The sequence below is a fragment of the Pecten maximus genome, chromosome 19, assembly GCF_902652985.1.
Source record: "Pecten maximus chromosome 19, xPecMax1.1, whole genome shotgun sequence".
In the NCBI taxonomy this organism is placed as follows: Eukaryota; Metazoa; Mollusca; class Bivalvia; order Pectinida; family Pectinidae; genus Pecten; species Pecten maximus.
Genome location: NC_047033.1, coordinates 18,794,835 through 18,807,069, shown reverse-complemented (window position 1 = coordinate 18,807,069; position 12,235 = coordinate 18,794,835). Strand labels below are relative to the sequence as shown.

General features: G+C 33.5%; 1 protein-coding gene across 8 annotated transcripts in view; it reads right to left on the bottom strand.

Moving 5' to 3' along the window:
• Positions 1-2,938: 2,938 nt before the first annotated feature.
• Positions 2,939-12,235, bottom strand: part of LOC117317360 (collagen alpha-1(I) chain-like) — a 141,361-nt gene continuing 132,064 nt past the window's right edge. For all 8 annotated transcript variants that reach the window (XM_033872157.1, XM_033872160.1, XM_033872159.1 and 5 more), the window contains 3 exons: positions 10,999-11,205; positions 9,272-9,387; positions 2,939-8,670 (listed from right to left, as the gene is read on the bottom strand). In XM_033872157.1, the coding sequence (XP_033728048.1) occupies positions 8,454-8,670; positions 9,272-9,387; positions 10,999-11,205 (540 nt within the window). In that variant the 3' untranslated portion in view covers positions 2,939-8,453. The remainder of the gene's footprint in view (positions 8,671-9,271; positions 9,388-10,998; positions 11,206-12,235) is intronic.

The window sequence follows — 12,235 nt, the reverse complement described above, 5'->3', positions numbered from 1 at the left end:
TTCAAAATTATGGTTGCTATGGCAAATGGTCACTATAAACAGGTTTTCCGATAAGAACCATAACTTTAAGTTTGTCCGGACAACTCCTCCTAAACTAAATGGCCAATTTCAATGAACCTTCACACAAATATAGAGTACCATGTGTAGATGTGCATGCCACTTTTTTTTTCTTTCAAAATTATGGTTGCTATTGCAACTGCTCACTGTAAACAGGTTTTCTGATAAGAACCATAACTTTAAGTTTGTCCGGACAACTCCTCCTAAACTAAATGGCTGATTTCCACTTTTTTTTTTTTTCAAAATTATGGTTGCTATGGCAACTGCTCACCATAAACAGGTTTTCTGATAAGAACCATAACTTTAAGTTTGTCCGGACAACTCCTCCTAAACTAAATGGCCAATTTCAATGAAACTTCACACAAATATAGAGGACCATGTGTAGATGTGCATGCCACTTTCTTTTTTTTCAAAATTATGGTTGCTATGGCAACTGGTCACTATAAACAGGTTTTCCGATAAGAACCATAACTTTAAGTTTGTCCGGACAACTCCTCCTAAACTAAATGGCCAATTTCAATGAAACTTCACACAAATATAGAGGACCATGTGTAGATGTGCATGCCGCTTTCTTTTTTTTCAAAATTATGGTTGCTATGGCAACTGGTCACTATAAACAGGTTTTCTGATAAGAACCATAACTTTAAGTTTGTCCGGACAACTCCTCCTAAACTAAATGGCCGATTTCCACTTTTTTTTCCTTCAAAATTATGGTTGCTATGGCAACTGCTCACCATAAACAGGTTTTCTGATAAGAACCATAACTTTAAGTTTGTCCGGACAACTCCTCCTAAACTAAATGGCCAATTTCAATGAAACTTCACACAAATATAGAGGACCATGTGTAGATGTGCATGCCGCTTTTTTTTTTTTCAAAATTATGGTTGCTATGGCAAATGGTCACTATAAACAGGTTTTCTGATAAGAACCATAACTTTAAGTTTGTCCGGACAACTCCTCCTAAACTAAATGGCCAATTTCAATGAAACTTCACACAAATATAGAGTACCATGTGTAGATGTGCAGGCCACTTTCTTTTTTTTTTCAAAATTATGGTTGCTATGGCAACTGCTCACTAAAACAGGTTTTCTGATAAGAACCATAACTTTAAGTTTGTTCGGACAACTCCTCCGAAACAGAAAGGCCAATTTCAATGAAACTTCACATAAATATAGAGGACCATGTGTAGATGTGCATGCCACTTTATTTTTTTTTCAAAATTATGGTTGCTATGGCAACTGGTCACTATATTACTGGGTTATCTTAGTTAGCCTCTAATTAACAGTTCCAATTCACCATTGACTCGTGCAGATTGCGGGGGTATTAGTCAGCCATCCTGGCGACAGTTCTAGTTGTATGTAGTCTTGTAAATCGGGTTAGGGTCAATATAGCTTTCCAAAACGGAGAGGTCAATTCTACCTCTTTAGGTTAAGCACATCTACAATGTATAAGGACTGATAAGTTAACTGAAATCTCATTGCATTTATAAACAACTAATTGTAATTGGAAACCATTACAGAAGTCCCCCAAATGCCTTGCATACGCCTCAAGATGCATATTTGGTGGCTATGGCAACACAACCCATGCAGTTGAATTTGCATTCCCCTAAAACCTATATACCAAACAAATTTTCATAGAAATCAAACAATAGCTAAATTTCGACCTATCTGAAGCCTCTGTGTTGTTACTATGACAGCCAAACCCATACAGTTGAATTTGAAGTCCCCTAATACCCATATATATACCAATTTTCATTGCAAAAGTGACCAATGTCCCATGGTGTACCTACATACCAAATTTGATTAAAATTGGTCATATTTAAGTCTCGAACAATCAGAGGCCAGGAAATCGTTGCCTTTTTTTCCCAAAAGATAAACGCTGCCATTATTTTTGCAGTGCCATACTTCACCTATATCAATAATTTCATCAAAATCAGACAATACAATGTATCTATATTTCGACCAATCAGATGTCATCTCTATGGCGGCCATTTTGATTTAATTTCAACTTTTTTTTTCTTTTTTTTTTTTTTTTTTTTACAAAATTAAGTTAATCTTGTAACCATCCCTCAAACAAAGTTTTATTGAATTCCATTGAATAGTAAAAGTTGAATTCCATTAAATAGTAATAGAGTTATAGCAAATTACTTTTTAAGCCATAGCAAATTACTTTTTAAGCCATAGCAAATTACTTTTTAAGCCAATCTGAGGCTGTGGCAGATATACCGATAACTGATCATAAAAAAGGGTCCATTTCGCATCCCTTTACCATGATGAATATATAGAAGGGAAACCAATTTGTGTCGCCCAAAAGGGACATAACTTTCTGAAAAGGGGAGGTAACTAAACATGATACAGATATAAATGCACATCCACTTTGTATAAGGATCATTGCCAGAAGGTTTTGTTGAAATTCCCTCAGTAGTTTAGGAGAAGTAGCTGGTACATCGTTGTGTCTACAGCTTCTATGACTTCAATGAATACAAAACTCTGTTTTTTTTTAATAACTTTAATTTATGTACAAAGTTATGAAGGATGATGGTTTAATGTGTTTTTGTACATCAACACAAGTCTATCAGCTACAACAACTCACATCACGATCACATAATACTGTGGACAGATGTGGCCACAAAATATACCACCCAAAGTACGGGCCAACATATCGGACAACATTATCTAAAATTCTTGTCCTGTTCCATTCCAAAACTATGGGGCAAAATATCAGACCATTTCATCTTAAGACTAATCTTGTTCAATACTACGTTAACCCAAAATATGAGGCAGAATAACGCAGGATTTCAACTCAATTCTTATCTTTTAGATTTTAACCCAAAGTAAGTGACACACGATCAAATGATATCATCTTAATTCATCTCATCTTAATTCCAAACTTGTTCAAGGCACTTCAAGAAGAATTCTATTTGTAGCAATCTAACAAATATAAAATTCAACGTCATCAAAATAAAGTTTGTGTTTGTAGTTTATTATAAGAAAGGCGGATGAGTATATGAATATTGGGTAAATGTTTTGGAAACCTTTCTCGTTAAAATACATTTGAGTCTTGTTAACCTCAGAACCAGTAAAGATTGGACTTTAGCGTAATCCCGATTTTATCCGGTGTGATGGGAGGTGGCTGGATTGACGAGATGTAACCATTATAATACAGGATGAAATGACATTATGCTTGAATACATATTATACCAATACTGACTCCGATTTTAATATACAAATATAAAACAAACACACAGTTGACTTCTCAAACCTCTTTAAACTCGGTTCCTGCATATGGATTTTCAGTGGCTAAATTAAAGCATTTTAGATGATTATAATTTTTCTCATGCATATTCATGTTATGTAAATTTATAGTCGTGAATATTCATTATTTGTATTATTGAACTATCAAATATATAGCAAAATATTTGTTTTATTTTATGAAGTAAGAATGAAAATTTTCCTAACTGAAACAAATGCAAATTCCTGTTCAAACTAGCAATTATATACATTAAAATCTATAATTAAAATTTTGAGAATTTATTTTAAAATAATGTTAAAAAATAGTTATGAATTTATGTAAAATGCTTTCAAAACTAAACATTATAAATTAAGTCGGCTTAATTTTTCAGATATAAAAAGTAAATAAATGCATTTATTAACTCTTCACCTAGGGACAATTTGGATAAGATGAGTTTCATATAAGTTCAGAGAACTTAATTTTATAATTAATAATCAATATTATCACAATACAAATTTTAACACCTAGTTAAATGATCTGGCATGGGAAAGTTGAAGGCTTTAATTATATTGACTATTTAGATGATTTTATTCAATGCCATCAAGAAGTATCATCACGTATCTACCATAATCATTCAGCAATTAATCCACGCCTTGTTATAAACCCACTACTACAGTTCATTAAAATGCTAAAAAAACACTTTTCCATGATATTGCAATTAGCCCATCCCTTATATTCTCAGCCCAATCGGCTGGCTGACAGTCAAATAAGGGAAGTAACTCCGATATATAAGAATGATCTCTGAAGTCAAAGACAGTCCCTCGGCTTATTACAAGGATAGGTATAGAATGATTTCCAAGTGAAGAGACATGCTCTGGGTCACTTTAAAGCTGTAACAACATTTATACCTACATGTAGGTAAATATTTATTTATCTAGTGTATACATACCTAAAGCTTGATTATATATTCTTATAGAGAACACTTCGCACCGGATTCTATTTATAGCAAATATATGTCATCCTTGTGTGTTGATATGCATGTCAGCATAAAATTTGAAGTATAAAAAAAAAGATATTACCTGGTAAAGTGGTTTTAAAAATTTCTGAAATTGTTTCTACAATAAAGTTTTTAATGAATGAATACTTTCAATTCATTTTTTCAATTCTAGAATTTGATTAAGATTTCATATTTTGAATCTTTAAAATACAAATGAAATCATACATATTCAAAAATTATCCATTATCATCCTTATTTTTCATTTATGAAACTTCTGATGCACATGGATTGAATTACAATACAAGTTTTTAAAAATAGTGGGTGGACACTACATTACAAAAGCAATATGACAATGAACGAACATACTTTAATATATATTTTATTGTAGTTAAGTAAATGTGTTTAAACTTTACAAGACGCAGGTTAACATACACAAACATGTACAGGAATAACAAAATTTTGACCGGTATCTTCAAAGGTGAAGGCTAATACAAAAATCATGTACAAGTATTACAACAGGCAATGCTCGGAAAGCATTTCCTCTCAAGATCCACTACAATGTGAGTAATTTAATTACATGTTATTAATGATCTTTAATTATAATAATATATGTAACATGATTTTAAAAGCTGGGTTCTAACATTGTAGGTTTAAAATGATCATGCAGTTTCTCAACTGACCACAAGAATCTTTTCTGTTTATATCAGTTCTAGGTCTTTTAAGACATCTTCTAGATGTATAAATTCAAATAATTTGACTAGTAGTATTTAATATTGAATTTGGTTACTCAAGAACTTTGAAGAATTCTCCTTGCCAAACTTAACATCAATGCATTCTTTCATAGTTTTAATTTTCCAACCAATCATCTATGAAAATTTGGATTTTTTTTCTCTTAAAACAGTGTAGCTGTAACAAAGCATATTTTCATTATTCTACGTCTCAAAATAATTGTTGACGATTTAAAACTGTGAAGAACCCAACTTTTTTTACATGCTATTAATTCCATTTTATGGACAGAATGATCATAACAGTAACGGAATAATGAAGTGCACATTAATGATTTCTAGATAACATACAACATTTAATTTGCAATGTTTATACGGACTTGTAATGTAAAATTTGTCTAACCTGACACAAGGTTTCTAGATGGCTAAAAACTGGAGGGGTTACAGGAAGTATTCTATCCCAGTAAACCATCAAACCACAGAATGCAGTCATTTAGTTTCTGGCCCCATGTCCTAAATTTGTATTAGCTGTAAATGTCCTGTTGCTGGCAGCTTCTATCATTTCTACCTGGTATCACAATCACTGTCTGAAGGTGGACCAGCACCCGTTACCTGCAGTCATCATAGACCATACTCTCAATGAATAATTATTAGCAAAGCCACGATGTATATCACATGTGTACCCAGTACAATGACCAATTGTACACATATGGTACATAATCATGTACTATAACACAATCATTATTAAGATATGGTAAATGTTTTCGGAGAAAAAAGACAAAATCTGTTTCCTGATTATGAGCCAGATGTGTCCAGATTTTCAGTATTTGATCAGGAAACCTCTCTAATCCAGAACTTTTTGTGACTTTGGCTGGGATCGCTAATTATCAGGTTAAACAAGGTCTACATTACATTGCTACATCTGTAAGTTTTCGACATATAACTGGCCATATCTGTTGATAGATTTATAAGCAATAATGAGATATACATGGACAGAGATAAAAAAATACCTCCTATAGAAAAGTTATAAAGAGATCAAAGATGGATGTCCTTTGTTCACGGAAAACTTCCAAATTTTTGTTTCAACATTGCTAGACTTTTATTCTTTTGCTCATATAAACAAAACAGTACTAGGACACACAATCACTGGTTCCATCAATGCTGATAAAAATACCCATTACTTTGTTTGATCAAAACAACGATAAATACCTAATTCAAATGATGTTCACCTGACTAGAACAGTGTGCATCACCTCTTTAATATTTTAAGAAAATTCAAAAATTAAAAATCATTAAAGGAATGGAAGAGTAATTAATTTTGAAAGAAAAACAAAAATCTTCTGGTAGCAGACACAAATATCAGATTTTCAACCTCCTGATTCATACAAACATTACCTTAAAATTATATATATATGTAAAAATGGCTGAAAGTCAAAGGGAGATAATCCGATACATTTTTATCTTTATGATACAATACATTCTGTTTTAATATCACATTGTCATGTGTCAAGAGAACATGATATTAAACAAAAAGTGTTATTAAGCAGAATATGATATAAAACATAAAAAAATGAAAGCACAGACAGAGACATAACATTTTTAACTGGTTGATGTTGGGATGACGTAAATATAGCATAAATGTATCTCCTATATACTGATAACATGTGTTTCAGAGGGAGAGATCAGCTTGTTGTAAAAGATTCCTGTTTTTAATGAATGTTACCTTGGTATTTCTCTTTAGATTTACTAAAATTTATGAAAAAAAAAGTCAAATCATAGACTTAGCTAAAACTTATGAAGGAAAAAATAATAATAATTTAGTGAAATCTTAAGTGAATATTGGAAATCTTTATCAGTAATCAATACATTATCTTCTAAGAACATTTACATCATCATTCTTTTCCATTTTTTAATTTCTCATTTATGTGGGATTACTTCATGGACAAAATAAACTAAATAAGGTTTAGACTGTCATATTGACTAGAGACAATTTTGATTAAGTTTCCATGAAATTTCAAATTTTACTCTTAAAGGGATAATTATTGTTATTATCATCTAGATTCAATTAAAATTAAAACCTTCATAATATTCTGTAAGCTACAAAAGCGCAGTGAAATTTCATCACACATTTCCTTCCTCCCTGGAACTTTATTCCCAGAGAGAGTTTCTGTGGACATTTGATACCTATTTTAGGTAAGCAAAACACTAACGGACGATATATTTATATGTTAAATGGAAGCCGTGTTACCGTTGACGAATTTGATAAAGTAGTAAATAGGAAAATATTGATCAACTGATAAATGACTATGGCATATATTATGTCATTCAAAAACTTTCAGTACAAATATGGCAAATGGAAATAAAGGAGATTATACTAATACATTTCAACAACACAATGGAAACCAAGTACACGTAATTTTGGTTTTTCAATACTAACAATTCATGCAGCTTACAAAATACATTCATCTGAATGAGCAAAAATGAAAAGGCTTTTTTTTTTTTTTTTTTTAAATAATACAAAAGGAATTTTTGGTCACATATGTTATCCTCTTCAGCAAATATAAAGCTATGTAAATACAAAATGCTTCCATTTTTTTTGCGTTGTTTACAGTTCCTGCTGCACAAATTAAGCACTCACCAAACCAAACAATACTATGTCTAAATATGAATTGTTTGCATAATTTTCACTTTTTATATCCATATACAGTAGGTATAATTATAAGATTGTTTGATGACATTTTCACTCGAGTGTGAATCTTTAAATCACACATTGTCGGAGTTATCTTCTACAATCTACTTAGGATTTCACCCATCTGCGCTGCGTCAACTTTTCCGCTTCCCTTTCTGTTGTGATATCGACCCTTAAATTAGCCATGTGGAAAGTTTATCTTCACTTAGGCAGCAAAAAGGGAAACACTTAGAAAGACAGCAATTTTTCCCTCCAAATTATACGGAAGTCGGCATCACTAAAATCCTCTGTTGCAAAAGCATGTCGTGTGACAAGGGGCAATTGCAGAAGAGATTCCAGATCAAGGCACAATAAATAGATTCATCTTTAAAAATATCACAGTCACAGGTTACCAATACCAGCATTAAGGTTTAGGATCCACCAGTATCAAATGTTCCATCCTGCTTGTTCCCAAATGCATGGGTTCATTTATTCCTCAACCAAATCTCTCACAGACATATGCAAAATTTTTAATTTTTTTTTTGTCTAATTTGCATATTTACATAATTTCTTGCATATAAGAGATTTGGATTTTTATGCAAAGATAATTTCGCATATTTGCATATTCATGAGTTGGAAATGACAGCAGAGGAATATACTATGAAGCCTTCATTTTACCGTGATAAAACTCAATCATTCCGGTCTGGTACAAAGATCCACGTTTCCTCTTATGTTTTAGGAATAAAAAGGCAGAACAGATGATTTGTGAAGTGTTCTTACTTCCTTTTCCTCATTCTCTCACTTGTATTCTGGATACAGAGTACAACATACTTGTTTTTGCAAAGGCATTTTTTTGAGTCCACCAGTTTGCCTTTCTCCAAGTCAGATGCCATGCCCTTTGATAGCCTAAATCCTGAATGCCAGTCAAGACAAGAAAACTCACGTTGCATTCTACCTTGAGAGTCAGATCCGTGCCAAACATATTTCAATGGCCTATTTGGAAAAGCAAGAGAAGGAAATTAGATAACTGTCCTGAAAAAGTATAGACAACCTTATTTTTAAAACACCATAAGCCACTTCCATCTACTTAGAGTATTTGATTCTACATTATTATAATTGGGGTCTTGTGATGGAGAGGTTTGAAAATTTTGTCAACTTGACCCCTTTTTGCTCGCCCTTCAGGTCCCTGGGAGGGGGAGGGGGGAGGAGCAATTAATTCAAAATTTTGGTTGAAATTTGGCCATGGAAGCTTTCAGTAAAATTTCATCGAAATTGGTTCAGGTGACCTAAAGGAAGTTGTCTGGACAATATTCAGTCTATAATATTACCTGAAAACGGAATCTTTGCCATAAAAAGTATGAATCATGACACAGATGGACAGACGGACGGACTGACTATACACACCTTTCACTTCTTTCCATATGTATAATAAGATATCAAATTAGCTAATCACTCATCTTTTTCATATTCAGAACCAACAGTTCTTTCAAATACCCAGTGAAACTATTAACTAACACTCATAATTTATTTTGATTAAATCATCAGAAAATTGATAAGTTATTTGATCAGAATCACATTCATTATCTGTACTTACCACTTAGGACTTGTTAGAACATTTTGTCCATCAAAGGAGTAGATTGGCACTGATCTATTGAAGACTCCGCCATTGCCATCGAGCATTTGGTTCCAAGAATCAAACAGTATTTGATCCTGCAGGAAAACACAATTAATAAAACAGCTTTGTTCTGGTACAGCTTACCATTAAAGAAGGCATTGCAGGCAATACAAATTTCCTCACAAGTATACCTGCTGAGATGTCAACCTATAGCCTATCCTGTACCTTGGCCTTGACCTTAGCACCCTTATATATTAACTTGTCCTTGACCTTAGCACCCTTATATATTAACTTGTCCTTGACCTTAGCACCCTTATATATTAACTTGTCCTTGACCTTAGCACCCTTATATATTAACTTGTCCTTGACCTTAGCAACCTTATATATTAACTTATCCTTGACCTTAGCACCCTTATATATTAACTTGTCCTTGACCTTAGCACCCTTATATATTAACTTGTCCTTGACCTTAGTGTAACAGAGAGCATGATTAATTAAATTTAAATCACTGCCTCCGCTAGGGATCGAACCCGGGACCTCTGGCTTACTAGTCTTACGCTCAACCGATCGAGCTAAAGAGAAGATCTCTCTAGCCGAGTGGTATATTGCGGCTAGTATTTACCAGGGTTACATTAGCACCCTTATATATTAACTTGTCCTTGACCTTAGCACCCTTATATATTAACTTGTCCTTGACCTTAGCACCCTTATATATTAACTTATCCTTGACCTTAGCACCCTTATATATTAACTTATCCTTGACCTTAGCACCCTTATATATTAACTTGTCCTTGACCTTAGCACCATTATATATTAACTTATCCTTGACCTTAGCACCCTTATATATTTACTTGTCCTTGACCTTAGCACCCTTATATAATAAATTGTCCTTGACCTTAGCACCCTTATATATTAACTCATTTGAGAAATTCTCATACTTGATTAGTATAATTATGAAGTTCCATCAAAATCTATTAAAAAACGAAGTCACTGGAGCATTGACAACGATTTTCAATAAATAGTATCAGTGACTTGTCCTTGACCTTAGCACCCTTATATATTAACTTGTCCTTGACCTTAGCACCTTGAAACATAAACTCATTTGAGATATTATCATACTTGATTAGTATAATTATGAAGTTCAATCAAAATCTGTTGCTACAGTGCTGACAAACAGAACGCAGTCGGAAGTAATAAGTTTCATAGAAGATAGATGTGATTATCCATGTAATAAGTTAAAGGGGGCATTCCTTCGTTTGGGCATCAAAAACATGCACAATTTATACTGATGATCTATGTCCGAACGATGATTAAAATGAGTGTCTGTGCCTACATGTAATGAAATTAACGGCCGAAATGTACAGGGAAAAGGTATATTGTATACAAATACTGTATGTCTTTGCGGTAATTAATGATACTTCAGAAGTCGAATTAAGAATTTTCAGGTCTTAATACCCGAGGAACTTTGGTTTATCTTGAGAGTAACACTGCCTTATTTATGTAAAGATTATAACTTTTACTTCTAAAATACATATTTTTCAGTAAGTTTAATTTTCATGACCTGAACTTTATTTAATCATGGGGTGAAAGAAGCCTAGCCTGGATATATCTATCAACATATAGATGTTTTGATACTGACAATTATAAAAGTCATAAGAAAGGCTTAATTCTTACAAGGTACAGATCGGCCTGAATTTTTTACTTACATATTTATTGACAATTGGAATGGTCTTGTCCTTCTTTAATGGTACAATAGACTTCAGGTCTTGTGTGGAGGTCGATAAAAAGGCTCGGAATGTCTTCCTTCCTATAGATCTACTAGCGCTTCTGGACTGTTTGTAACACTCATAGTCCGCCCCACGAATGCCACGAAATGCTCCATTCAATGGCTTGTTCAGAGCAAACATGTACAGCTACAACAATAGCAAAAACAATTTTGAAGGTTATTTTTTTTTTATTCTTGCAATGTTTGTTATTATTTCAATAAAGTCCCACATTGTACTCCTACATAGGGTATCAGACATGTAGACTAGTACACTTGTTGGTCCTACATTGACTGTCACACTATCTAGAGTCGCACTCAAACTCGTGACCCAGAGGTGGAGGGCTAGTGACAAAATATTGGACACCTTAACCACTCGACCATGACAACCCCACACTGACATACAGTAATATATATTGGACACCTGAACCACTCGACCATGACAGCCCCACACTGACATACAGTAATATATATTGGACACCTGAACCACTCGACCATGACAGCCTCACACTGACATACAGTAATATATATTGGACACCTGAACCACTCGACCATGACAGCCCCACACTGACATACAGTAACATATATTGGACACCTGAACCACTCGACCATGACAGCCTCACACTGACATACAGTAATATATATTGGACACCTGAACCACTCGACCATGACAGCCCCACACTGACATACAGTAATATATATTGGACACCTGAACCACTTGACCATGACAGCCCCACACTGACATACAGTAATATATATTGGACACCTGAACCACTCGGCCACCACAGCCCCACACTGACATACAGTAATATATCTTTTTGTAGCCCCACATTGACATACAGTAATATATTTATGTAGTCCCACACTGACATACAGTAATATATATTTATGTAGTCCCACATTGACATACAGTAATATATATTTATGTAGTCCCACATTGACATACAGTAATATATATTTATGTAGTCCCACACTGACATACAGTAATATATATTTTTGTAGTCCCACACTGACATACAGTAATATATATTGGACACCTGAACCACTCGACCATGACAGCCCCACACTGACATACAGTAATATATATTTTTGTAGCCCCACATTGACATACAGTAATATGTATTGGACACCTGAACCACTCGACTATGACAGCCCCACACTGACATACAGTAACATATATT